Here is a 26953-nt window from a genome sequence, read left to right on the forward strand (position 1 = left end):
CTCCAAATGTAAGGATATTTATTCTTTTCTAACAGTGTTAATGTGTATCAGTAGTTTGTACTTTTACTTTTTGGTACCTGATAATTTCAGATGTTTGCTTTATATATGACTTTTAGATGCCCTGATGTGAGTCTGCAAAAGCTACCGGAACAGTGGTTATGGAATGTTTTAGAGGAAATTAAATGCAGTGATCCTTCATCTAAACTCTGTGTTACAAGGCGCAGTGCTGGAATTCCTTTCTACATACAGGTACTTATCTACAGGACAGTAGCTGTTTGCTTGTTTTTTGATAGTAGTGTATTCTAACCCCCTTGACATGTGAGTGAGCATAATGCATAAGGGTTATTTCTGTCTTTTCACCACTGTAGCATTTGGGGCTTTGCTTTAATGTGTGGACAGTGTGTTCCTGTGACAGGTCTATTCTTGGAATAAACCCTCTAAGAAGTCAGTCTTGTAATATGAACAAGGGTTGGTATTCCGCCTGTGTATTAAGTAGGCAGACATCACTGTGGCACATTCATTGCTCACTTCCAGGAAGTGCACATATTGCCTTTTTTTTTTAAATTAGAAAAAATAGTCTTCTAATTTCAAGACCCTTAAGACTCTCCGTGGGCAACCAGTGTTAACAGTGTCTTTTGAATCCTTCCATAAAATGTCCATGCATAAAATAATCTGAATCCTAATAATAGCTAACATTTATAAGTGGTATTTCACATACATCATCTCATTTAATCCTTCCTCAAGCCCCATGACATGGGTCCTGTTATCAGCCGTATATTATAGTTGAAGAAACTAGGGCTTAGAAGAGTTAAGTGACTCGCCAAAGGCCACAGAGATGGTAAGAACAGAGCAAAGACTGGAGCCCAGGCAGCCTGGCTCTGGAAGCCCTCTGCATGTGAGAAGGGATGTGTGTGTGAGTGCGTTTTCCTTGTTTGAGCACAGATGAAGGCATACTATACACACTGTTTTGCCCCTTGCTTTTTTTCACTTAACATTATATCTTAGAGATTGCTCCATGTCAGCACACCCAGATATTGCTATTTTATAGGAAAATATTTTATTTCTACAGTGTGGAAGTGAAGTGGCTCTCACCTTCATGAATCCAAAGAGTAAAAACCAAAGTCCTCACAATACTAAATCAGACTCTGCTCTGAAAAGTCTTTGTTTAATATTCAGTAAGATAAAATCCAGGAATGGGGATGGCAGAATGAAAGAAATGAAAATAAGTGAAATGAAGTCTCTGTTTTTTAGTGCCCCTACATTTTTTCCTATTCCTCCCTCAAATTCCTGGAGTCATGATTTTTTTGATGACAATGGGCATCAGTTGCAGATGTGTTGATTTGATACAGAGCTCACTGAGGTAGTTCTGCTGGATGGATTTTGGTGATCTTCAGAAATCAGTTCCTCTCTGATCTGACCCAGTCTGGATCAGTGTGGTTCATTCTCCTACCTATAATTCATTCTGACCTAGTGTGTTTTTGCGTCATTTGTCTGTCTGAGGACAAATGTTAAGGCACCAGTAAAGTCTAGTTGCATGTTTGTGCTGTATGGTTATTCCACCTCTGGTTCCCCGCTAGTAGTAAATATTGGTCCTAGTGATGGAGCCATCAGGGCATGTACTTTCTTAGCCCATCCTTGGGAAGAGTGTCATAACTGCATAGCTCTTGGGGAAAAAAAGCCATGGTTCCAAGAAGATATTTCAATAATTGCATATAGCTTTCTTATTTATTTTAGTTGAATAAAATCTAAATTATTAGAAAGATCTACTCAGGGAGGCCACATTTCTCTTAGCATCACTTACCAATAAAGTTATATTCTTGTTTTGGTGAAAACCTCTGCTCAGCGTTAGCTATGGAGAAAAACTGACTGCAGTATTTAGTTTGTGAGCTTACCTTTTGTGCAGACAGACATAAAAAAATTTTTGAATGATCATTAAAAAAATAGTATATATATTTTCTAAGCATAAATGTACTGTGAGAAATTTCTCTTTTAAACTTGACTATTTTGTGTGTATTTCTTTACTTTCCTCTTTTATGGGTTTATAAACGCTTCAGAAGAAGCTGAGTAGCTTGAAACTTTCCCTCTTGGAAGCCAGTAGCTACATACATATGAAATACCCCTGCTATTCCCAGCCCCACACAACCACTAATCTATCTTCTCTCTCTATAGATTTGCCTATTCTGGACATTTCATATAAATGGAATTGTACAGTATGTGGTCTTTTGTGTCTGTCTCCTTTCACTTAGCACAGTGTTTTCAGTGTTCATCCATGTTGTAGCATCTATGAGTACTTCATTCTTTTTTATTGCCTCAAGTGGTTTGATGTGCTATTTTTATGTTTATTAAATATTGGCAAAATGTTAGACACAAAGTGAAAAAAGCAGCTCCTGAAAATTCAAATATAGGACCCCTTTGGAGTTTATAGTATTTCTTTTTGTCCCTAATGCTACAATTTGGTAGTCTTCCAGGTAGAGGCTATTTTGTGAAGAATTAAATAACAGATCAGTCTTCAGGAAGTTTCAGAATCATTACAAGAAATTTAAGAAATTTGTAAAAAAGAAATTTGTTACTAAAACTGAGTTGCTTATTTTATCTGAGACCTGCCACCTAATTATTGTCCTAAAGAGTTGTCAACAGGAGCCATTCTCAACCTCTTAGAATGGTGTAATTAACAAGCAAACTAGAAGTGGCTTTGGAGATTCCATGATATCACCTTCACCTGATTTTACGCTTGAAGAATCTGAGGGAGAGGTTAAGCTACTTGCCCAAGGCCACATGGCTTAATTAACTTGCTTGATACCACATGTTTTTATAAAGGGCATTTTGCATTTTGGAGTTGATTCTGGGAAGTAGCAAATAGGTGTATGTAAAATAAGAGCCCTGTTAATTTTTGCCTTGTTTTTGCATAGGCGCTGTTGGCATCTGAACCTAAGAAAGGCAAAATGGATTTGTTGAAAATAACAATGAAAGAGTTAATCTCTTTGGCTGAGCCTACAGATGACTCATCGAGCACAGTCCCCCAGGTAATAATGGAAATTCACAAACCCTGCTAGGGAGACAGTGGTTTTAAAGGTTTGCTGTACTTAAAAGAAAAAAGTGTCGGGACCTGCCTGGTGGTGCAAGCAGTTAAGTGCTGGCACTCTGCTGCAGCGGCCTGGGGTTCGCCAGTTCGGATCCCGGGCGCACACCGACGTACTGCTTGTCGAGCCATGCTGTGGGGGCGTCCCATATAAAGTAGAGGAAGATGGACACGGATGTTAGCTCACGGCCAATCATCCTCAGCAAAAAAAAAAAAAAAAAAAAGGAGGATTGGCATCAGATGTTAGCTCAGGGCTGGTCTTCCTCACCAAAAAAAAAAAAGAAAAAAGTGTGTGCTAAAGCTATAGAACTCTTGAAGATAGGACAGACATTTGAAGCTTATTTGGATAGTTTTTTGTTTTGTTTTGGTCTTTTTTGTCCACAGAATAAACCATTGCTTTAGTTGATATAAATTGACCAAAATGAACTATTTTTAAACTCTGGTGAAAACATCCAACTTAGGTAAAATATTTTATAATCTTACTATTGCATCTAAAAATTTAAAAATAAATGTGCTATCATTTTAAAATTTTATGTGTGCTTCTTTGAGTTGATATAAATTTTATAATTCAGCAGTTGAATCTTTCCCTAAAGTGTAGTGTCTAACTTTTGGTATATTAACATTTTAATTTTGGTTAATCCTTATCCCTTTTAGTCACTGCTAAAGTTGGGTTAAGTATGTATGCATGTGTGTTTGAAACTGGGTTAAGCACTCCTCACAGCTCCACTCCACTCCGCTCCATGGGAGTAAATACCTGCCAAATACTTCTTGTCTGGGCTTTCTCAGTAATTGCTTCATAGTAGGGTGTTCCTACCCAACTGTGGGAGGCCCATGCGAGGTCAGGGAATGCACTGAGAGCTGAGGTTTACCATCAAGTACAGTAAGTACATTTGGTTTTATTTCAGAGCCTGTGGGAGGTGTTCAGGGGGAGCCCATGGGCTAGAATGTGGACTGGTGGAAAGGATGGCCTTTATTAACATATGGCACATAGTGAGTTGTGACTATAAGATGTGAAACTTATCTTTAAAAATTTTAAATAAAATGTTATTAATCACCTTTCCAAAGTGATCACTTGAAGATATTTTCCAACAAAATGTGAAAAATATAATTGGTTCCTTTTCCCTAGATTATCACTTTAAAAAAAGTACTCTATAAGTAAAATCTAAAAATAATGGAGTTTGGTTTTAAAGAGTGCTGGCAATTACTGTCCTAGTCTACTTCAAGAACCTTAATGGCATTTTAGTGATCATTTTTATTAAATTGGTAAAATTTTAAACTGTTGTCTCTGACTAGTCTTCTAGGCATTAGTTGATGGTTTGCTTTCCTTCTCACCTCCCATGGTTTACTTCTTTGTTATTTTTTTAATGTATCTGTGAAATATTCTGAAATAATAACCATCCATGACACCAATTCCAAGTTTAAGAAGTAAAACATTACAGTTAAATTGCTTACACTATGGATTCCTCCCCATCCCATTCCCCTTTCTTCCTCCTCAGCTATAATCAGTGATCCAGATCATTCCCATGCATTTTTTTCATTCTTTTATGACTTTTTTTTTGTTACATGAATGATATCATCTACACATCTTTTTATAGTTTGGGATTTTTCAGTCAAGTTAAGATTAGTAAGCTCCAAGTTCATTTTAATTTCTGGATGGTGTTTCATTGTATTCAATTTTCGCATTTCTTTTTTATTTTATTTTATTTTTATTATTTATTTATTTTTGTGAGGAAGATCAGCCCTGAGTTAACATCCATGCCAATCCTCCTCTTTTTGCTGTGGAAGACCAGCCCTGGGCTAACATCTAGCCGATCCTCCTCCTTTTTCTCCCCAAAGCTCCAGTAGATAGTTGTATGTCACAGTTGCACATCCTTCTAAATTGCTGACATGCAGCAATTTAACTGTATGTGGGACGCGGCCTCAGCATGGCCGGAGAAGCAGTGCGTCGGTGCGCGCCTGCGATCCAAACCCAGGCCGCCAGTAGCAGAGCGCGCGCACTTAACCGCTAAGCCACGGGGCTGGCCCCCAATTTTTGCCTTTCTACTTGATAGGAAATGGTGTTTCCCCATTTTATTTTGTATTTCTTTGATAACTGGCTAGCTCTAACGTCTTTTCATATATTTATTAGTCTTTTGGATTACTTCTGTGAATTGTCTACTTAAAGACTTTACCTACCTTTAATTTAGTTGTCTTTGTTTTGCACGAGTTGGGTTTTTTTTTTTAAAGATTTTATTTATTTATTTTTTCCCCCCAAAGCCCCAGTAGATAGTTGTATGTCATAGCTGCACATCCTTCTAGTTGCTGTATGTGGGACTCGGCCTCAGGATGGACGGAGAAATGGTGCCTCGGTGCGCACCCGGGATCCGAACCCGGGCCACCAGCATCGGAGCGCGCGCACTCAACCACCAAGCCACAGGGCCGGCCACGAGTTGGGTTTTTTTGTTGTTGTTTTAAAATTGTTATCCTGATATTAATTCTTTTTTTGTTATTTGAATTACACATATCTTCTCTCAATCTATGGCTTCTCTTTTCACTTTGCTTATGGTCTGTATTATTGCATGAAAGTTTTAAATTTTAATAAAATGGAATATGTCCTCTTCTTTTATGATTTCTGCATTTGAATCTTGTTTAATAAATCCTTTCATACCCCAAGATCAGAAAGATATTTTATATTTTCTTTTTAAAGTTTTTAAGTTTTGCTTGCCATAGTTCTGTCTTTATACCACCTATAATTTCTTTTTGTTGATGTGTAAAGTAAGAAAATAATTTTACTATTTTCCATTTGAATAACTAATATACAAGCATTTTTGATATAGTACATCCTTTGACCTTGATTTATAGTACCACTTCTATCATGTACTGTTTCTATCAATATGCGTGTCTGTTGCTGTACTCTATTCTATTGGTCTATTAGTCTATCCCTGGGCCAAAATCACTATTTTAATTACTCTATCTTTTTGACAAGTTGTGATGTCTGGTAGGGTGAATCTCCCTTTTTTTTCCTTCAGAATTGCCTTGGCTATATTTGTCCCATTACTCTTCCATATGAGTTTTAGAATTAGCTTGTTAAGTTCAACAAACAGCCCTTTTTGAATTTTGGTTGGAATTTAAATTTATTGATTTATTTGGGGAGAATGACTTTTTTAATGTGTTGAATCTTCTAGTCCATGAGCATGGCTTATTTCTCCATTTATTTGGATCTTGCTTAATGTCTTTCATTGTTTTTAAAAACAGTTTTCCATAAAAGTCTTATAGGTCTTTTGTGGAATTTATTTCTACATATTTTATATTTTTTCTTGCGATTATAAATGGTGTTTTAAAAATTATATGTTGCTGGTGTGTTTAAATGCTTATGGTCTTTGCATACAGAGAATGAACCCCCAACTTTGACATGATGAATTTTTTTACACATTGCTAGATTCACTTAAAAATTTTTTTAAAAATATTTTTGCATATTTTCACTGGATTCCTAAGTGAAATTGGCCTGTGGTTTTCCTTTTTCATGCTGTACCTGTCCCTATTTTTTACGTGAATTTTTTTTTTTAAGTTATAATATACATTCAAATACGTGTACAAATCATATGTGTATCTCAGTAAAGTTTCACAAAATGAACACACTTGTGTAAAACACAAGTAGGAGAACATCTTAGCACCTGAAAGCCCCCTCATGTTCCCTTCTAATCAGCATGTTTTCCCTGAGGGTAACTACTAGCCTAACTTTAACACCTTAGTTTTAGTTTTACCTGTTTTTTCAAATTTTATATAAATGAAAGCATAGATTATATACTCTTTTGATTTGGTTTCTTTTGAGCACCATTATGTTTATGATACCCATCCATGTTGTAATTTATTAATTTTAATTGCTATATAATATTATACAATTTATTTATCTGTTCTTCTGTTGATGAACATTTCAGTAGTTTTTAAATTGGGGCTATTAAGAATAGTACTTTTAAGAACATTCTTGTGCATGCCTAATGGTGAACGTATATGTGCATTTTTTTTGAGTAGAGATCTAGGGGTGGTTCTTGGGGATATGCAGCTTTAACAGATACTACCATCTTCCCACAGTAGTTGTCCTTACCTGATTTTGATAGCCAGGCTGTACTCGATTGATAAAATAAATTTGGGAGTCTTCTCTAAACAGTTTATATAAGATTGGGATTATCTATTCGTTGAATATTTGATAGAATTCATGGGATTCTATTCTTTGACTATTTGGTAGAATTCATCCATAAAATCATGTGGATCTTTTTGTGTGTGTGGTTATTTTGTTGGGTTTGGTTTTTGTTTTCTTTTTGGTCTGTGGGTAAGGTTTTTAACTATTGATTTTCTTTATATAATGGTAATATTTATCTAGCTTTTCAATTTCTCCTTGAATTTGTTTTGATAAATTCTATTTTCTAGGAAATTATTCATTTTGCCTTCATTTTTCAAATTGATTAGGGTAGTATTATTCATTGTGTTATTTTTGCTTTATCTTCTGATGTATTTATAGTCATGTCCTCTTTGGTATTTACAGTATTGCTTATTTTCTTCTCTCTCTTCTTGGTTAGTCTTGTCAGAGATTTGTTTGTTTTTCAAAGAATCAGCTTTTGGTTTTGTTAATGCTCTTAGTTATATCATTGCTGTTTTCAAATTTTCTGCTGTTTTTAATTTTCTTTCTCTATTTTGAGTTTATTTTTCTTTTTCTATTGTCTTAATTGGATACTTAGCACATTTATTTTTAGTCTTTTTTAAGATAGAAGCATGTAAAGTATACATTTCCTTTAAGTTCCACTTAAAGTGCATCCCACAAGTGTTGATGTGTAGTATCTTTGTTTTTGTTCAGATCTGAATATTACAACATTTTTTTCTTTGGCCAGTGTTTTAAAATGTGTCAGTTCTTAAAGTATTTAAAGAAAATGATTTCTCACTTAATTCCACTGTGATCAGAGTGTAATCTGTAAGATATTAATTGTTTGGTATGTGTTGAGACTTTATTTGTAGCTAGGTTTCAGTTCTTTTAAAAAAATAAATGTTTCATGTGTGCTTGAAAAGAATGTTGTCTCTTACATATTCTATATATGTCGGTTGGATCTAGCTTTCCTTGCATTGTTCAAATCTTATTAATTTTTAAAAAATTGATTTATCAATTGTTAGGTGTGTTTTATTAAAATCTGCTATTTCATTTGTGGATTTTCTGTTTCTTCTTATAATTCAGTATTTTTTTTGTTTTCAGGCTATGCTATTGAATATGTACAGATTTAGAATTACCACAGTCTTCAACCCACAACTGATTTTAAACTTGTTATTCTAGGTTCATGCTTTAAATATCCTTAGAGCCTTGTATAGAGATACGCGTCTAGGAGGAAATATTATTCCTTATGTTGCTGATGGAGCTAAGGCTGCAATTTTGGGCTTTACATCACCAATCTGGGCTGTAAGTGCTTTTGCCATTTATTTTCATTGACTTAATTATACTCCTGAGTAAGTTTTAGTAAACTAACCTTTCACTGGGTGATAAAAAATATGTACTGCATTTTATCAAGGAGTTTCTCTAAGGGATAAATCCTTGGATCCACCTCCATTTTGACTCTTGGCATCTTATGGTTGCATTCTGTCCCCTTTGTTGGCTTGTTTTCTTATTTTAGTGATTGCTCTAGGGTTTACAGTATATATCTTTAACATCACAGTATACTCTCAAGTGATATTATACCACTTCACTTAAAGTATAAGAACCTAACAGGATATATTTCTATTTCTCTCCTCCCGATCTTTGTGCTGTTATTTTACATTTAACGTTTATGTATTTTGTAAACCCACACTATATTGTTATTATTTTTGTTTAAACTGTCAATTATCTCTTTTTAAAAATTTACCATTTTAATCATTTTTAAGTACACAATTCAGTGTCATTAAATATATTCACAGTGTTGCCCAATCATCACCACTATCCATTTTTAGAACTTTTCATCATCCCAAATAGAAGCTCTGTACCCATTAAACAGTAATTCTACATCACCGCCTTTCCCAGCCCCTGGTAACCTCTGTTCTACTTTCTGTCTCCATGAATTTGCCTATTCTAGGTACCTCGTATAAGTGGAATCATACAATATTTGTCCTTTCATGTCTGGATTATTTCACTTAGTGTTTTCAGGGTTCATCCATGTTGTAGTATGTATCATAATTTCATTTCTTTTTAAGGCTGAATAATATATTCCGTTGTGTGTATATATGACATTTTGTTTATCTGTTCATCTGTTGATGGACATTTGCGTTGTTTCCTTTTGGCTATTGCGAATAATGCTACAGTGAACATTGGTGTACAAGTATCTGAGTCCCTGCTTTCAATTCTTTCGTGTATATCATATGGTAATTCTGTGTTTAACTTTTTGAGGAACTGCCAAACTGTATTCCACAGTGGCAGCACCTTCTTATACTCCCATGAGCAGTGCACAAAAGTTCCATTTTCTTCACGTCCTCGCCAACACTTGTTATTTTCCGTTTTTTGTTTTGTTTTTTTTTTTTTTGATAACAGCCATCCTAATGGGTGTGAGGTAGTGTCTCACTCTAGTTTTGATTTGCATTTCCCTAATGATTAGTGATGTTGAGCTGGAAGCAGAACGACTCTTAGTATCTTAATGTGTCTTTCTTTTGGTTGCTGTGGGTTCTGGGTATCAGTGTGTTAAGTGAGTGTTATAAATACACTCTCTCAAAAGGTGAAAAAAATGAACATTCACAAAGCATTAAAATGCAAGAGGTTAAACACTGAGTCACATTTTCTTTTGCAGTATGATCACTGTCCAGAAACTTTTTGATTCAGAACTCTAAAGATAGTTGGCAATACCCATTATAGTTCTTGGATGTAAGAAAGTAAACTTTCACAGGTTTTTTCATGATTCCTGGGAGAAACACCATGATTTTGTTGTTTTCCTACATCATTGTGCCTTCTAGAGTAAAGAAGACTAACCTATGGTTTGTAGATGCTTGACTGGCAAAGGGAGAGGAGAAAAGAAGGTAGACCATAATGCATTACCTGTAGAACGAAGAATTTACTGGAAAGGCAGGCTTTCCAATTAGTGAGCTGCACAAACCATTTCATAACTGTATAATAAGCCTGTAATTGAGTCAGTATATTGCAGTGTAGCCAAAGGCACAGACTCTTAATGTTAAGAGGAATCCTCAAGGTTGCCAACTCTTGCCTGGAAAATTGTACATCTTCCTGTAAGAAAGTCAAATGTCTGAAATTCTATCTAGGAGCATTGCCTAACTACTCCTGAGGACACAGTGTTTACCTTTTGCGTTTACAGTAAGCGGAGCAATACCTGTGTACCGTCAGTAGAGTCATAGAGGTAGGAATGTGGCTTGACCATCAGGAAGACTAGAGATCATAAAACAGATTGCCAAAAATATCAGTATTGTTTTCTTCAAGATGAACAAAGAAATGTTCTCTGTGAAAGAGCTTTGAGAAAGTAAAACCTGGTGACTTTTACAACTTTTTAGGAAAACTGAAAGTATCAGAAATGAGTGGTTCATTTTTTTAAAGTCTTTTTTGAGGCCTTTACACAGTAACACATGTGCACTGCAGGCATTTTGAAGATAAAAGCATAAACAGAAAGGTAAAAATCACCTGTCAAACTACCATACAGATGTAATCATTATTAGCATTTTGATGCATTTTTCTCCTCTTTTTTCTATGTGGGTTTTGTATGTTTGTAGTACTCATATGCACACAAATATCCACAAAGATTGCATAAATATATATAAGTGCTTATGTATAGTTTTATTTTGGGGTATCGTCCTTTTTAACACTGGTTATGGAGGAATCTTTTTGTTTCATTCAGTTTGTTTGCTTTACTAGAGAAAATAAACATCAGAGCTAATGATCCATACTGTGACTTTAATATATTGATTGTTTCCTTCCTTAAAAAAACCTAATCTAAGATACATCAAAATCATAAATCAACATCATCAATGAATATAAAGAACTCTTTATTTTACAAAACAATTTACTGCAGTATTCTCTGTTGAAGTCATTTAAAGAGTGACTTTTCCTGATTGCATGTGAAATATGGTTTAGTTTACAGAAATCTGATTTGTACACATCTTCTCAGGAATATATCTTGTGCCTTAAGGTGACTACATCTGTACTTTTGATTTAATTGTTTTTCCTGATAAGTTAGGGAAGAAGAAAACACAAGTAAAATGAACTTAATAATTTTAATATTGCAGTAAAGGAAAATTTTCCAGGAAGCATTCATGTATATATTTAATTTGTTTTTACAGATTCATCAGTCTTTTTTATTGAGACCATGCAAATCTCTCAGTCTTTGCCACCTATTTGACATTTTTAAACTACAGGGAAATGTATTGCTGTAAACATGTTAGGCATTAGGTGTACCTACTGCGTTGCAGACGATGTATTAAGCACTGGAAATACAAAGATAAATAAGACATAATCATAATAATGGTTGCCTTATTGAGTATTTTCCGTGTGCCTGGCATCATTTACATTGATTATCTCAGTTAATGCTCAGAACCCTGTGAGGTAGCTTCTGTTATTTTAATCTCCCTTTTACAGATGAGGAGAACAAGGCTCAGAGAGGCAAAAATAACTTTGTCTAAGGACACACAACTCTTCTGTCTGACTTTAGAATCTGTGCTATTATAGGGGAAAGTTTTGGATGTTATAGGAATACAAAGAAGGTGCCTTTTTCTTACCTTGTAGGGTTTTCGTCCTGTTCCTTAGAAAACAAAGCTGGAGGTGTAGCCTATGTGCTTAGGTTTATTGAGTGATACAAACCCAAAGCAGCAAGAATGAAGAAAAAGGGAAGTGAGGCAAGGAAAGAGGAAAGACATTACCAAGCGGGCCGTACCCATGTAGGAAAACTGAGCTGTGTGTCTCATCACGTGGTATATCTTCTAGCCATGTGGTCATCTTCTAGCCAGGCCATGGGAAACTACCACTTCTTCGAACAGTCCCATTTCCTGTCTCTTACTGGTCAAAGTTCACCCCTTGGGGTATTAACACAACTTGGGCAGGTGTTGGTATAACCCATGGGCAGCTGCTAGAGAAGCCAGATCCCATATCCTGTAATGTAGCATCTCATCTCAGTCTGGAAATGGCTGCATGAGTCACAGCCTCCATGGGTATAGTTGAGGTCGACCTGGGGTTTGAAACTGTGGCTCCAACTGCTGTTGAAAAACCCTGCATGAGAGGGTTTCAGTAGAGGAGTGATGGGATCTGACTGATATAGTTAAAAGTAGAGACTCAATTGTAAGGTGGCAAGAGGAATGGAGGAAGACCAATCAGGAAGCTATTGTAATAGTTCTGCCAAGAGATGATGGTGGCTCAGAACAGAGAAATATTAGTAAAGATGGTGACAAGTGATAATCTTTGACATATATTTTAGAGATGAAGCTAGTTTAGTTAAAACTTTAGGTAACAGAAAGTAATTTATATGTCCATATATATGGAAACTGAGCATTTTCTGGGCAGTTTTTGGAAACTGAGACGTTTCTGGTCATTCTCTTTTTTACGTTCAGTGACTATGGAACACCTAGTCTTCTTTTCCTGCATCCTCATTGCAAGGCAGGTAATTCCTCTTTGCATCTTGCTCAGAAACTCCATTGATTATGCCACTTTAGAGTCCTTCTTTTTTTTTTTTTTTTTTTTTTTTAAAGATTTTATTTATTCATTTTTTTCCCCCCGAAGCCCTAGTAGATAGTTGTATGTCATAGGTTCGCCTCCTTCTAGTTGCTATACGTGGGACTCGGCCTCGGGTTGGACGGAGAAGTGGTGCCTTGGGGCGTGCCCGGGATCCGAACCCGGGCCGCCAGCATCAGAGCGCGCGCACTTAACCGCTAAGCCACGGAGCCGGCCCTAGAGTCCTTCTAAAACCCACACTGGGTTTATATTTTTATTTGGTATATCTTTAGTTTGCTTCTGTCAGGCCAACTCTGTTTCATAGTATGCAGTGAGTTTCTGAGGAGGAAAAAAGAGCCCTTCAGATATTCCCAGTAGCGCTGCCATTTGTACTCTGTGCCTCTGTTGGCACCAACGTCTCTAGGCCCTCTGGTGGTTTAGAGGTTGGCACAAGGGTGCTAGGCTGAGGGCTGTATGGTGCTGAAACTCAGCCATGTTCTATTTATTATGCTACATGCCTTGGCATGGAGCTTTATTCACTCTCAGGAAGAGTACTTTTTTTCTGATTCACACATAGTTGCTGTATGGGCTAGCAGAAGCTCTGTCACTTCTTTTGTCTTCTCATGAGTAAGGTGTCTTGCTACTTTGAAAGAAAGTCACCATGAACTTCAGAACATGGCTGGCCTTCTCCTTAATTATAGACCCAGAAATCCCAGTAGTTTTTTTGGATTAACAGGCAAGGGACTTGTGACCTAAAGTTTTAAGTGTCCTTTTCAAGGTCACATGTCTAAGAAGTGATGAAAGGCAAATTAGAATCCAAATCTCATTTTTTTTTTTTTTTTTAAAGATTTTATTTATTTATTTTTCCCCCAAAGCCCCAGTACATAGTTGTCTGTCATAGCTGCACATCCTTCTAGTTGCTGTATGTGGGACGCGGCCTCAGCATGGCTGGAGGAGTGGTGCCTCGGTGCGCACCCGGGATCCGAACCCGGGCCGCCGGCAGCGGAGCGCACGCACTTAACCGCTAAGCCACGGGGCCGGCCCCCAAATCTCATTTAATTTTTTCAGAAAGTATTCCTTTCTACTATTAAGTGGCACCATATACACTCAACAAAATATTTTATAATATTATATGCAGATCTCATCCTCAAAGACCTGACTGTCTGTTAAGGGTGAAAGTGTATGGAGTATAAATGACCATACCACATAGTGATTGCACCTGGTAGGCTCTCCATCCATATTTTTTAAATATTTGACAAGGGAGCATTTATGTTATATAAGAAAAGCCATGCATATATAAGAAAAATATATACATATGTACACATGAACATATATACATGCATATGCATTTCTACATACATCCACAGCTTTGTGAAACCTAATTTTCTTTTCATTTACCTAACTCTTCTGTATCTTACACAGCCTATATGGAAGCTTTTTCATGCTAGAAAGAAGAGAAAAAGTATATGTACTCAGTGAATAAAAGGGAAAAGCTTTGGTAGCAGTTGTTAATTTGTGACTGAATACCAAGTTCCTGTCAACTGTATTTTGGGGGCTTGGTGGAGAAGGAGGTAAGGGAACAGGAAAGTTTTCTGGTGTTTTTCTTGTAATAAGAATTGATTATAGCTGGAGTTATTTGGCAGCCATTCTGTTCTTCCATTTTTTTTGGTGAGGAAGATTAGCCCTGAGCTAACATCTGTTGCCAATCCTCATCTTTTTGCTGAGGAAGATTGGCCCTGGGCTAACATCTCTGCCCCATCTTCCTCTACCTTATATGTGGGACACCTCCCACAGCATGGCTTGATAAGCGGTGCGTAGGTCCATGTCCATGATCTGAACCTGCGAACCCCGGACCGCTGAAGCGGAGCGTGCGAACTTAACCACTACACCACCGGGTTGGCCCGTGTTCTCTCCATTTTTAACTTAACTACTGCTTACTCTTTTCTATTGTTACTCTCCTTTTTACTTGCATTCTCCTTGATCCATCCTTCCCAAACAGGGCATGTTTTCATTGCTGTTACTACTATGAATTTTTCAAAATATATTAGTACCATTAATGACCTTTGTCATTAACCACATTAAGAGTTAACATCAATGATTCACATTAACATTTGCTATCAATGATTTAGGAATTGATAATACAGTTTGTTAATCAGTCACAACCTCTTTCTCATTGTACTTCTAGTTAATTTTCCTCCTCATTAGCTTTATAGTGGATAGCGACAGAAAATGTGGATGAAATATTAGAAAATAAAAAGGAACACCTGAAACAGGTGTCCTTGAACCATTTATACTGTCACACAGAAACACAGGGACACTTTTCTATCTTAAGTAACAAGTAGAGTCTTCCATGCTAGTTATTTTGCTCTACATTTACAATAACTTTTTTTAATGTTATGTTCTATAACATCTACACTTTTAAAATATAGAATATTATTTTTTCAACTTTTCAGTTGAAAGTCAATTAATGTAATACACTACATGAATAGACTAAAGGACAAAAACCACATAATCCTTTAAGCAGATGCAGGAAAAGCATTTGACACCACCATTTCGTGTTAAAAACACTCAGTAAACTAGGAATGGAAGGGAACCTTTCTCAACCTAATGAAGAGTATCAATGGAAAACCCATAGTTAACAATGTACTTAATGGTGGAAGAGTGAAAGCTTTACTCCTAAGATCAGGAACAGGACAAGGATATCCACTCTTGTCACAGGTTGTAAGTAGGGCAGTTAAGCAAGAAAAAGAAATAAAAATCAGCCAGATTGGAAAGGAAGATGAAAAACTATCTCTGTTTTTCAATGACTTGATCTTGTATATAGAAAATACCAAGGAAACCACACTCACACAAAAAACATTAGAGCTAATAAACAAGTTCAGCAAGGTTGCAGGACACAAGATCAATATACAAAATCAATTGCATTTCTGTACACTAGCAATGAACAACCTAGAAATGAAATTAAGAAAACAGTTCTGGGGGCTGGCCCCATGATGTGGTGGTTAAGTTTGGCATGCTCTGCTTCAGCAGCTCAGGTTCATGGATTTGGATCCCAGGCATGGACCTGCATCACTAGTCAGCCATGCTGAGGCGGTGACCCACATATAAAACAGAGGAAGATGGGCATAGATGTTAGCTGAGGGCTAATCTTCCTCAAGCAAAAAAGGAGGAAGATTGGCAACAGATGTTAGCTCAGGGTGAATCTTTCTCACCAAACAAAAACAAAAACAAACAAACAAAAATCACCAATTCCATTTATAATAGCATCAAAAAGAGTAAATACTTAGCAAGAAATTTAACCAAAGAAGTGTAAGACTTGAACGCTGGAAATTACAAAACAATGTTGAGAGAAATTAAAGGAGGCCTAAGTAAGTGGAAAGTTATTCCATGTTCATGGCCTGGAAGGCTTGATAGTGTTAAAATGGCAACACTCTCCAAGTTGGTCTACAGATTCAATACAATGTGTTAAAATTCCATCTGACTTTTTTGCAGAAATTGACAAGGTGATCCCAAAATTCAGATGGAAATACAAGAGACTCAGAATAGCCAAAACAGTCTTGAAAAAGAACAGAGTTGGAGGACTCACATGTGCAAATTTCTAAACTTATGACAAAGCAGCAATCAAGACAGTGTGGTACTGGCATAAGGACAGACATACATAAATCAATGGAATGGAGAGAAGAGTCCAGAAAGAAAACCTAACATTTAGTAAAAGAGGTGCCAAGACAATTCAATTCAATAATGAATAGTATGTTCAACAGATGGTACTGGGACAGCCAGATGTCCACGTACAAAAGAATGACTTTGCTTCCTGTCTTATACCATATTAAAAAATTAACTCAAAATGAATCAAAGTCCTAAATGTAAGAGCTAAAACGATAAAACTTTTAGAAGAAAATGTAAGTGTAAATCTTTGTGACCTTGAATTAGATAATGATTTCTTAGATATGCCATCTGAAGCACAAGCAACAAAAGAAAAGAGATAGACTTGATCAAAATTTAAAATTTCTGTGTTTCAAAGGATACTATCAAGAAAATGAAAAGACAACTGACAGAATGAGAGAAAATATTTACAAATCATATATCTGCTAATCATATATTTGATTAGTACCCAAAATATATAAAAAACTCTTATAACTTAATGATAAAAAGACAACCCAATTAAAAAATGGACAAAGAATTTGAGTACATTTCTCCAAAAAAGATATACAAATGGCCAATAAGCACATGAAAAAATGCTTAACATCAGTAATCATTAGGGAAATGCAAATCAAATCCACAATGAGATATCATTTTATACTCACTAGGATAGCTATAATTAAAAAGATGGACAAAAACAAATGTTGGAGAGGATTTGGAGAATTGGTGAAATCACAGCCCTTATATGTTGCTAGTGAGAATATAAAATGGTATCACCACTTGAGCAATTCTTTGAATGTTTAGCAAAAAGTTACCATATGACCCAGCGGTACCACTTCTAGGTATATACCTGAGAGAAATGAAAACATATTCACACAAAAACTTGTACATGAATGTTCATAGCATTCTTATCCATGATAGCCAAAAAGTGGAAACAACCCAAATGTCCATCAAATGATGAGTAGATTTTAAAAATGTGCTTTATCCACACAATGGAATATTATTCAGCCATAAAAAGGAATGACATACTGATACATGCTACAACATGGCTGAACCTTGAGAACAGCTAAATGAAAGAAGCCAGAGAAAAAGGGCTGCATATTACTGGATCCCATGAATATGAAATGGCCAGAATAGGCAAATCCATAGAGACAGAAACTAGATTAGTGCTTGCCTAGTGTGGGAGGGTGGGGAATGACTACTAATGTGAAGAGTTTCATTTTGGAGTGATGAAAATATCCTGGAATTAGGTAGTGGTGATAGTTTCCTACTTTGTGAATATTGTAAAAACCACTGATTAATACCCTTTAAAATGGTGAATTTTTATGGTGTGCAAATTATATCTCAATAAAAGGAAAATTTATTTTTAAAAATATCTTAAAAGATCATCATCTGGTCACTTTTGATGACCAAAGGTTGCTATGGCATGAAATTCTGCAAACTGGTAAATTTTTGGAAATAATTCTGTGCTAGTTGAGTAACAGGGTAACCAAACAGCTGATGAGGGAAAACTTTTTCTTTTTCAATAGTAGTTTTTCTGGCAATTGTAATTAATTAATGGTAGAATATCACCATTTTGCCACACCTACTAGAATAGGTAATGATGATCATTGGCTGCTAATGAGGGAGCTTGATAATGAATGGATCAGGCTGATAATACTGGAACCTACTGATCAGTCTTAGTATTACTAAAAGAGGTTATATGTCTCCTGTCTCCAGCCTATTGAGTCAAACAAGGGAATGCCCATTCACTTTGTAAAACAGTCCTCTACAGTTTTCATTAAGGTTTGCCTTGGTAGGCATCCTCTTTAATCTCCAGGCACTCCTGATTTAACTTGACTGCATCTGGCAGCCTTTGTCAGAAAGTTTGATTTAGAGCAAGGTGGAGTTTGGTGTTTCTGTTTTTTCTTTTTATGTTTTTGTGCAAATCCTGAGAGAAGGCAGGGCCCTAGATAACTTTACCAAATCGTCTTACACCTAGGAGGCTTGGGACCTAAGTCAATAGTTTAGGTAAGAGATGATCAAGACCTGAGCCAGGGCAGAAGGGCTGTTGTTTGGGGATATTAGGTAGGGCACATAGTAGTGGCTTCATTAATGTCTGTTGACTGTCGAATGGACATAAGTGAATTTGTCCAATTTTAGGGTTTCATTGCAATTTTGGTATGAATTGTGCCAGTGTATCTGTAGTCCACTTCTAGAGTTTCCATTCATGAATTGAGTCAGTCTTGGGCTTCTAGAGGAGAGGTTGCAATCTGGTGGCTGATAGGTCAAATCTAGCCTACAACTGTGTTTTATTTGGCCTCTACAATTGTTTTTTTTTTTTCTTTAATTTGTTACCAACACTTCAAAATAGTGAGATTTCACATAAAAGTTGGGATTTCTGGCTTCTCTTGAAAAAACAGAAAATCTGGCAACACTGAGCTTACATTCTCTCATGGCAACAACTCAGCTAAAGCTGAATAGTGACTGCATTAGACCCAGTCCTCTGCTGTGCCTGTCACTCACTGGTCCTTGTGGGCCCTGGAGTTTGTGACCCTTTCTGCAGTGGTTTCAGGAAGCTCTTTTCTAAATCTTACATTGTTACTTATAATTACACTTCTTCTTATGTTGCTACCTAACATGCCATGTGATTATGACACATATCTAATTAGAATATAAGCCCTGTGTTGGCAGTAAGTGTGTGTCTTCCATGGTTCTAGTATAATGCCTTACATGCAGTAGGAAAGTCAGTACATATTCATGTATCTCTGCTCTGATTTGGCAAGGTAGTTGAAGAAGCCCAATATGCCATGGCATTCAAGACATTTTTATGATATAGCAAAGCATCTTGACACACTGGTTTGGGAATAGATATGCTCTATTATTATCATCTTGAAGAAATGATTTATGTTTACTAATGTTAGTTCTTTCCTCTTATTTTTCTTAACCAGTTGTCTCAGATAATTTTAGTGTTAAAATTACTTTATTAGGTTACTGGCATTATGGGGTTAATGACAACATCTTGGATAGTAAATATTTTCTTGGTCATAGTAATAACATGGATTCTTTGAGTTAGGTCTTATAAATATTTTCTCATAGGTAAATGATTACCAAAAATAAATGGAAAGAGCTGAGTTCTTTCCTGGGATATTCATCATCAGAAGAGATATGGAAAAATGAATTTATTTTTTTAAAGAAGTGTTATTTGATGATACAAATACAAAGAGATGATGAAAACAGTTGGTGGTAATATTAAAAGTATAGGAAAGAGCTGTGTCGTGTGCATGTGGTTAGATTGTAGAGCTCAGTTTAAGAGGAAGTCATTGAATTACTATAAAGTTTTTGAAAATTGTCTTATTTTATGAACACAAACCATATTTTCTTTAGCCTTACACTAGCCAGTTGGGTAATGATTTTGAGTGTCTAGTTTGAACATTGTAAATGTTGGTTTCATGCCATGAATATTTCTTAGCCCTTATTGTATGTTTATTTTTACATTAGGTGAGAAATTCATCCACACTTCTCTTCAGTACCTTGATCACAAGAATATTTGGAGTTAAAAGGGGAAAGGATGAACTTTCCAAAAAAAATAGGTAAGCGCCATCTAATGCTAACTTTACTTTTTACAAAATATTGTCCTGGCCAAAAATAATTTTTGGAATTTTGCTTAACTTTTATAGATTCATCTAGAGCATAAAAGTATAAAAATGCTGTAGTAAATTAACCTATGCTACAAATTCTAGCCCTTGGGCAAAAATACCTACTGTTTAATAAGTGGACCTTTCAAAGCAACAAAAATATAGCAAGGTAGCAAAGGCTGAAATGCAGAACTTGTTTCTCAGTGCAACAGCTAAAGTTTTTTTTTCTTTGCATCTTCTTCAGGTATTCCTAAAATGTCCTAAATTGCTTTTTCTTGATGTGTCATCCACTAGCTTGTGCAGTATCTTTGCTTTTACAGCTGTAAGTGTAAATGTTTATGATACACTCATCAGAACATGTCCCGGGTTACCTTTGCATTAAACTCTGTGACCAAGGGGAGCAGTTACAGATCTTGGCCACACAAAATAAACAATACTTTTTACTTTTCGGTCTTTAGTGTTATGTTTTTCTCTTAAAGTTTTTTTAACATCTAGAAGGAAACCTATTGAAACACTGATTATGGGTAACTTTTAGACACCATGCGCAAGTTGTATTTGTTGGTTTTTAAAGAAGAGGAGCTTTGAATAGTTTTCTTTAACACTCCGGAGGATTTAATGGTAGCCTAGTGGCTTGCGATTGTTAACACTAGATGTCACTGTCGCTGCGTGTTTAATTACTTTTGTAACTTCATTTAGGATCCAGTTTGGCCCACTCGTCTTTCTCTTGATGATGTAGAGATAAATCAGGCCCTATTCCTCTCTTCCCTAAAAAACTTGATTATCACACTGTTAATTTAGATTTTAACCTGTTGTTTATTAAAATATATTTTCTTGGGATGGAATTAACTCTTAGGAGTTAGAAAATATCATGAAATAATTTTATGATGCACTGTTGATAATTCTGATGAAACCTACTGGTTTGTCTACCTACTGAATTGTCATTTAAATTGCTGTTTGTTACCCTATAATGTTCAATAAATATTTGAAAGGAAGGCAACAAGCTATACGTATGAATCCCCTGAGTATATTCAGGAAATAACCAGAGTTTTTTTTAACTAGAGTTGTATTTTTAAAATAATGATAATACTATTCCTTTGAAAGGATGATTATAACTTTTACTATTTAGCTGATTCCTAAAGAAATTCTTCCTGTCAGTAGTTTGAAATCACTAATATCTGTTTCTCCTTAGCTTTGTTTATTTTGTTAATAATTCTACAAAAAGTGCTAAGGTTAAAAAACAGTTTGGTCGGATTATAAGGCCATGATAAATCGTGATATAAATAAAAGATGATAAGAGGTTATCAAGCAAGTGAAACTAATGTTTAAAACTGAACTTGAAGAATTTTTTTTTTCCCTTTTACTTTTTATGAAGTGAGTGATTCTTGGATGTGTATACAGATTTTACTATATACAGGAGAAAGTTTTCAGACTCATTTTATTTAGGTTGTATCTGAAGGAGGGTGGAAGAATAGCACAATGAAGAAACCATGCTGGTTTTTTTTTGTGAGGAAGATCAGCCCTGAGCTAACATCTATGTTAATCCTCCTCTTTTTTTGCTGAGGAAGACCAGCTCTGAGCTAACATCTATTGCCAATCCTCCTCCTTTTTTTTTTTCCCCCAAAGCCCCAGTAGATAGTTGTATGTCATAGTTGCACATCCTTCTAGTTGCTGTATGTGGGACACGGCCTCAGCATGGCCGGAGAAGCGGTGCATCGGTACGTGCCCGGGATCTGAACCCGGGTCGCCAGTAGCGGAGCACGCGCACTTAACTGCTAAGCCACGAGGCCAGCCCGAAACCACACTGTTTTAATGTTTTTGCCAAAGGCATGCTGGTGGGAACCTCCATTATAAATTCATTCCTCTCAAATAGGGAAGGTTACAAAATATATAACTTTCCTAGAAAGAGGGAAATGGAATATTCATATAATTGTTTTGAGTAAAGTTGAAAAGTGAAATGAAGGAATTAAGAAGTTAATAATTTTTTTTAAATGTGATGAACATTTTTGGTAAAAGCCTTTATTTCAATAATCTGAAAATTAGTATATATCACTACATATACAAGTCTTCTGCTCTCTGTTTAACCCTTAAAGAGTATATTTCTTGGCAGCACCCACTAGATTTGCTCTGCAAAACCTTTAGTGTCTTAGATTTGCCGTTATTTGTAATGATTTTCTAGTTGTCGTTTGTTTAATTATGTCACTTTTTGTTGAAATGTTTATATGCCTCTCCCTACAATATTAATTCCCTGAGGGCAGAGCCTTTTCCATCTATTCTGTGTATATATAACGGGCACTTGAAGAATGTAGTAATAATGATGTCTTGTTGGTTGGTTACTCCACCATCGAATAACTAAACTCAGCTGATGAGACCTCGCAGGCCAGTTAAGTCTACTTCCACAGCCACAGATTGTTCTGCAGACAATCTTGTAAATGTGTCCTCTTGGTCAGAAGGAAACTGGACATAAAAAGAACATCTGCCTTTCTCATCTAGTGGAAAAAAATGTCTATCTTGGAGTAAACAGACTTGGTTTCTAGGCATTTTGCTGCCACTGGAGTTGACCTTAATAGACTCCCTTATGCGCTTTGCACTTTAGTTTCTCCATCTATGTAACAGGAACAATGAGATCTGTGCTCTGTACTCACTGGGCTATGGCGAGGATAAAACAAACTATTAACAGTTCGTTTTCTTTTAAAATGTTGGAAGTCCTGTGCAATTAGAGATATAGTTTGCTTTTTCTGTTACCACTTCTATTATTATCCTCATCTCATTGTCTTACAGTTACGCTGTGCCTTTTGAGGACAGGGTCAGTATCGTACCCATTTTTGTATACCTGGTTCCTCACATAGTGTCTGGCATATAATAGGCACACAGAAATACTTGCTTAATGAATAAGTAAATTTTGTTACTAGAGGAGAGATAAGAAATCTGATTTGTACTCCTGCCTTTGTTACCAGATGGCCATGATAACCAACTGAGACAACCTCTCTTGGTTTTCTCCTCTAAGATAAGAGATATGGCCTATCCTTGAGGTCTCCTTTTCTGTAAAATACTAAGCTAAGGCTTTCCGTAATTGTTACTAGAATTGTGAGTTTGGTCAACTGTGTATTCCCAGTGCCTAGAGCAGTGCCTGCCTGTAGTAAGGATAAGCAGTTCCATTTTCATATGTAAAGAAAGGCACAGGGGGTTCTACCTCCTGATTTATGAACTCTAGAGCTCACTAGGCTTGTTCTAGATGTGTTCTTTGGATTGTGAAGAAGGAGAAAGTATAAGTTTCACTTGTTTGTTTCCAATTACATTATTACATTTTACTTTTCTAACGCTCCTTTCCTTTCTGTTGATGACCACCTGACTTGACTTGGCTTGACAGAGTGAATAACTGATCCCACATAGAATCAGAACCTGCACAGCTCTGTGACCTGGGGAGTGTCCTGGGCTTTCCAGAATAGTCTCCATCTGCAGTGTGAGTGGGCTCACCTTGATAGTTCCTCATTCCTTACAGGGCAGGAGTTGAACCGATGTGATCTTTAACTCTGGGTCTTTCCCTTTAGCAACGCTGTGTGTATTAACTTGCACTATTCTAGTCCCAGGTAAATGACAAATATCAATATAGCAGTCTGCACAGCTTTATTTTAGACTCTGCTAAAGCTTCGTACAGGTGCTCAGGGTACAGCGTGTTCTATAGCTCTTGCTTTCTCTCTTCATTTGAAATCAATCAGTCACCCAATAAGAATTTGTAAGCATTTGTCATAAACTCAATAATGACACAATAGAGGAATACATGAGAAATATAAACTTAGACCTTGCTCAAGGAGCCTACATTTCTGCTAGGGAAACAAAAATTGTTATTTGTGAAACAGATACAAATAGAAGGAAGCATAAAATAATCAGCTGCACACTAGGATATGAGTAATGGATGCATTAGAAATTTATTAATGGGAGAATTGAGTGGAGTATTTGGGGGGAAGTAGTGTTTCTTATAAAGCTTTGGGGATGAATAGAAGAGGAACAAAAGAATAATAATCTTGTTTTCTGTCTTGTTAAGTACGATCTCTATTCTGTCTTGTTAGAGGGAGCTCATTTTCAAATTAATAGTTTAGGATGGTTTAGTACAATTTAAGAAGAAAATGTTTGTGAAAGCATCACTAGGTCCAAGTAAAATTGTTTCTACTGACTATATTTGGAGATGTTAAATTGTATTTATTTTATTTTCCTGAGTGTAAATAACAGAGAATTATTTTAGTTATTTCTCTTAGCATCTTAGTGGTGTAGGATCCTTTGAGGGGCATCTAATCTAGTCCAGCTCCTGCTTATAGACAGATTTTGAAGCAATTTCCAGACAGACTGGCTTCTCTCCTGTTCCTCATGTTTTCTAGGAAAAGAGATTCCACAAGCTTCTGTGGTTACCCACTCCATTGTTTAGGAAAGAATTGGATTCTCAAAGCTAAAATTGCGAGCTGTAGGGCAATTGGGTTTTTATATTTTACAGAATGTAATTATTAGAATTCAGAATAGCTTATTTGCTTTGAACTACATAGTACTTTGTAGCAAGCGCCTGTTTGGCCAAACTGAAAATCAGAATTTTCTTTAACTGTGGCCAGAATAATCTTAACATCCTCAGACCCAAAGGAGTCTCATTTTCTCCATTTAACAAGTATTTATTACTTTTTTACCCTGGACCAGGCCCTCTGCTGGGTACTGGGATCCAAAGATGAATCAGACATACTCTCGGCACTAGGGAAACTGACAGTCTAATGAAGAGTACAGCAGTTATCTGCTGTGCTGGAGTCTCTGTTCCACTTGTGTAGAAGGAAGGGAGAAGTTGCGGGGGGTGGGAGGTGGTAACATATCTTTAGTGCCTATTGGGATGCATAGCACCTGCCAGACCCTTTCTAGGTGTCTAATTTGGCCTTCATCACAGCCTTGCGAGTAGAGTCATCCTAATTTCACAGAGGAGTACTCTAAGGTTAGTGAGATTTAGTTATTTGCTGGAGGTCAAACAGCCAGAAAGTGGCAGATCTAGAACACAAATCCAGTTCCATCTGCAGAGCACATGCGGATTTACACACACACACAGCCCCTCATAAGCGGTGAGTCATCTTTTTAGAATTGGGCTTTAGATTTTACATTGTCAAACGCTGTGGGAAATGAGCCACTTCACCAAGTCTCAAGATGGAGCAAGAATCTCACATCTCCCACATGACAGGTTGATTTTAGAAGGAATGGGGGGTGGGGGGCAATGGAGAAGTTTGTTTTGAGGTGACTTTAAGACCCTTTCTGTGGTGGTGGAAGACATTGTGTGCCTTCTATCCCATGAACATTCTCCTGCTGTGTGAGCCTCACACTCTGTTTTCATGCAGACAGAGGTGAGGGAGGAGCAGGTCTCAATGTTTCTAATGTCATACTGTAAAGCCAGGAAGGTGGCAGTCTTAGTTTTCTGGTTGGCATGTAGGGAATGAATTATTACCCCAATAGGATATCAGTGTGGCCAGTAAGACACTTACCTCTGTAAAAATCTTATATTTGGTGATAGTTTGGTGCTATGGGGAGAGGATTTGGGGGTTTTGCGATAATCCTTGCCTGTGGTATGATGCTTTCTAGGCTTAACCTAATTTTTTCCAAGTCAGTGCTTAATTTTTCATTCATATCTTTAATAGAAATGATAATAATAACTGCTATTATTAGTTTTTATCTGTGAGGGGACCTAACAAGCCATTCATTCCCATTCTCATTTTGCAGATTTGAAAATTGAGGTGCAGAAAATTTTGAGCAGTTTGCTGAAGGTCATAAGCTAGTGCTGGAAATAAATTTAATGTTTACTTTTAGCTCACAGTAGGCTCAACTAGAACATTTAAAAAAATTAGCTGATTATTTATAAGTGGAATTTCTATTAGCAACAATAATACTAGTTTGGGTTCAAATAATTTGAAATTAAGTTGAGCCCCAGTTTTTGATATAGTCTGGAGGTGTCATTCGTGCATTTTCCACAGTTGTTTATAGAACATTCAGTCTGGTTCTTTAGGCAGAGTAGATAAATGAGTATTTTTGGAGACTGAGAAGTAAAGTACAAGTCTTATGTAACCCTTGTTGAGAAGTACTTAAAATCAGAATTAAGTCTAACTGACACTTCGGCCTACTGGAGAGTTTCGTGTTTCAAGTTTTTATTCATTCTTAGGTTCATGGATCACAGGTAGGAAAACCACAAATAAAAATTTTAACCAAAAAGAAGCTCTTAAGAAGAAATATGTTCATGAAGTTGAAGTGGGAATTAGTCATTGTGTTCTTAAATATTGAGTCTTGCGTGGACCAAGTAATCTTTGTTCGTAAGGACTGCTTCAGGCAATTGCCTTCTTTAGTAACTAAGGCGTTGTTGCTTTAGTTTGAGCATGCTCTATGGAATTTTGGCAATGCATGTATCCTCTTCCTGCATCTTAGCAAGAGCATGAGTAAATATTTTTTCTTAGCTTGGTATTTTTGTAGCTTACATTTTATATGAACCAGACTAATATAATGTAATACCAGGGTTACATAATGTAAGACGTCAGGATTGCTTCCAGGACTGTGAGATAAAGTCTTCATTTATCAGGGGGTTTACAAGCAGTATTTGTTGCTCATTCAATACCTGTAGAGAAATACCACAGAGCTATTTTCCAAATGAGAAAGTGGAGTCAAAGAGGTTAAAGCCAGAGGGAGCAATTTCTGTAGAACTTGGATAATATTTCTTCTTTATTTAGAACATGGTCCTTGTAATTATTGATTTTAGTAATGTACAGTTTAGAAATTCCAGGAATTTCCAACTCTTCTTGTTGCACACTGAACTTTTTTATAAAATATAATCAATAAAATTTTTTCGTTGAATACTTATTATGTACCTTGGCACTCTAATATGTACAAAAGTAGTTGATGATATAGTCTTGGATTTCAAGGAGTTTATCATTTATTGAGAGATAGGACCAACATGTGAACTAGTTTAAGAAAATGAGTATCAAACTC

General features: G+C 36.2%; 1 protein-coding gene across 3 annotated transcripts in view; it reads left to right on the forward strand.

Annotated features, from left to right (window-relative positions):
- Window positions 1-26953, forward strand: part of THADA (THADA armadillo repeat containing) — a 313262-nt gene that overhangs the window by 70964 nt on the left and 215345 nt on the right. For all 3 annotated transcript variants that reach the window (XM_087436835.1, XM_087436834.1, XM_014792321.2), the window contains exons 23-26: window positions 117-249; window positions 2910-3023; window positions 8379-8501; window positions 19827-19918. In XM_087436835.1, the coding sequence (XP_087292961.1) occupies window positions 117-249; window positions 2910-3023; window positions 8379-8501; window positions 19827-19918 (462 nt within the window). The remainder of the gene's footprint in view (window positions 1-116; window positions 250-2909; window positions 3024-8378; window positions 8502-19826; window positions 19919-26953) is intronic.

Source organism: Ceratotherium simum, chromosome 11 (assembly GCF_057802395.1).
Source record: "Ceratotherium simum simum isolate JZ-2026a chromosome 11, ASM5780239v1, whole genome shotgun sequence".
Taxonomy (NCBI): domain Eukaryota; kingdom Metazoa; phylum Chordata; class Mammalia; order Perissodactyla; family Rhinocerotidae; genus Ceratotherium; species Ceratotherium simum.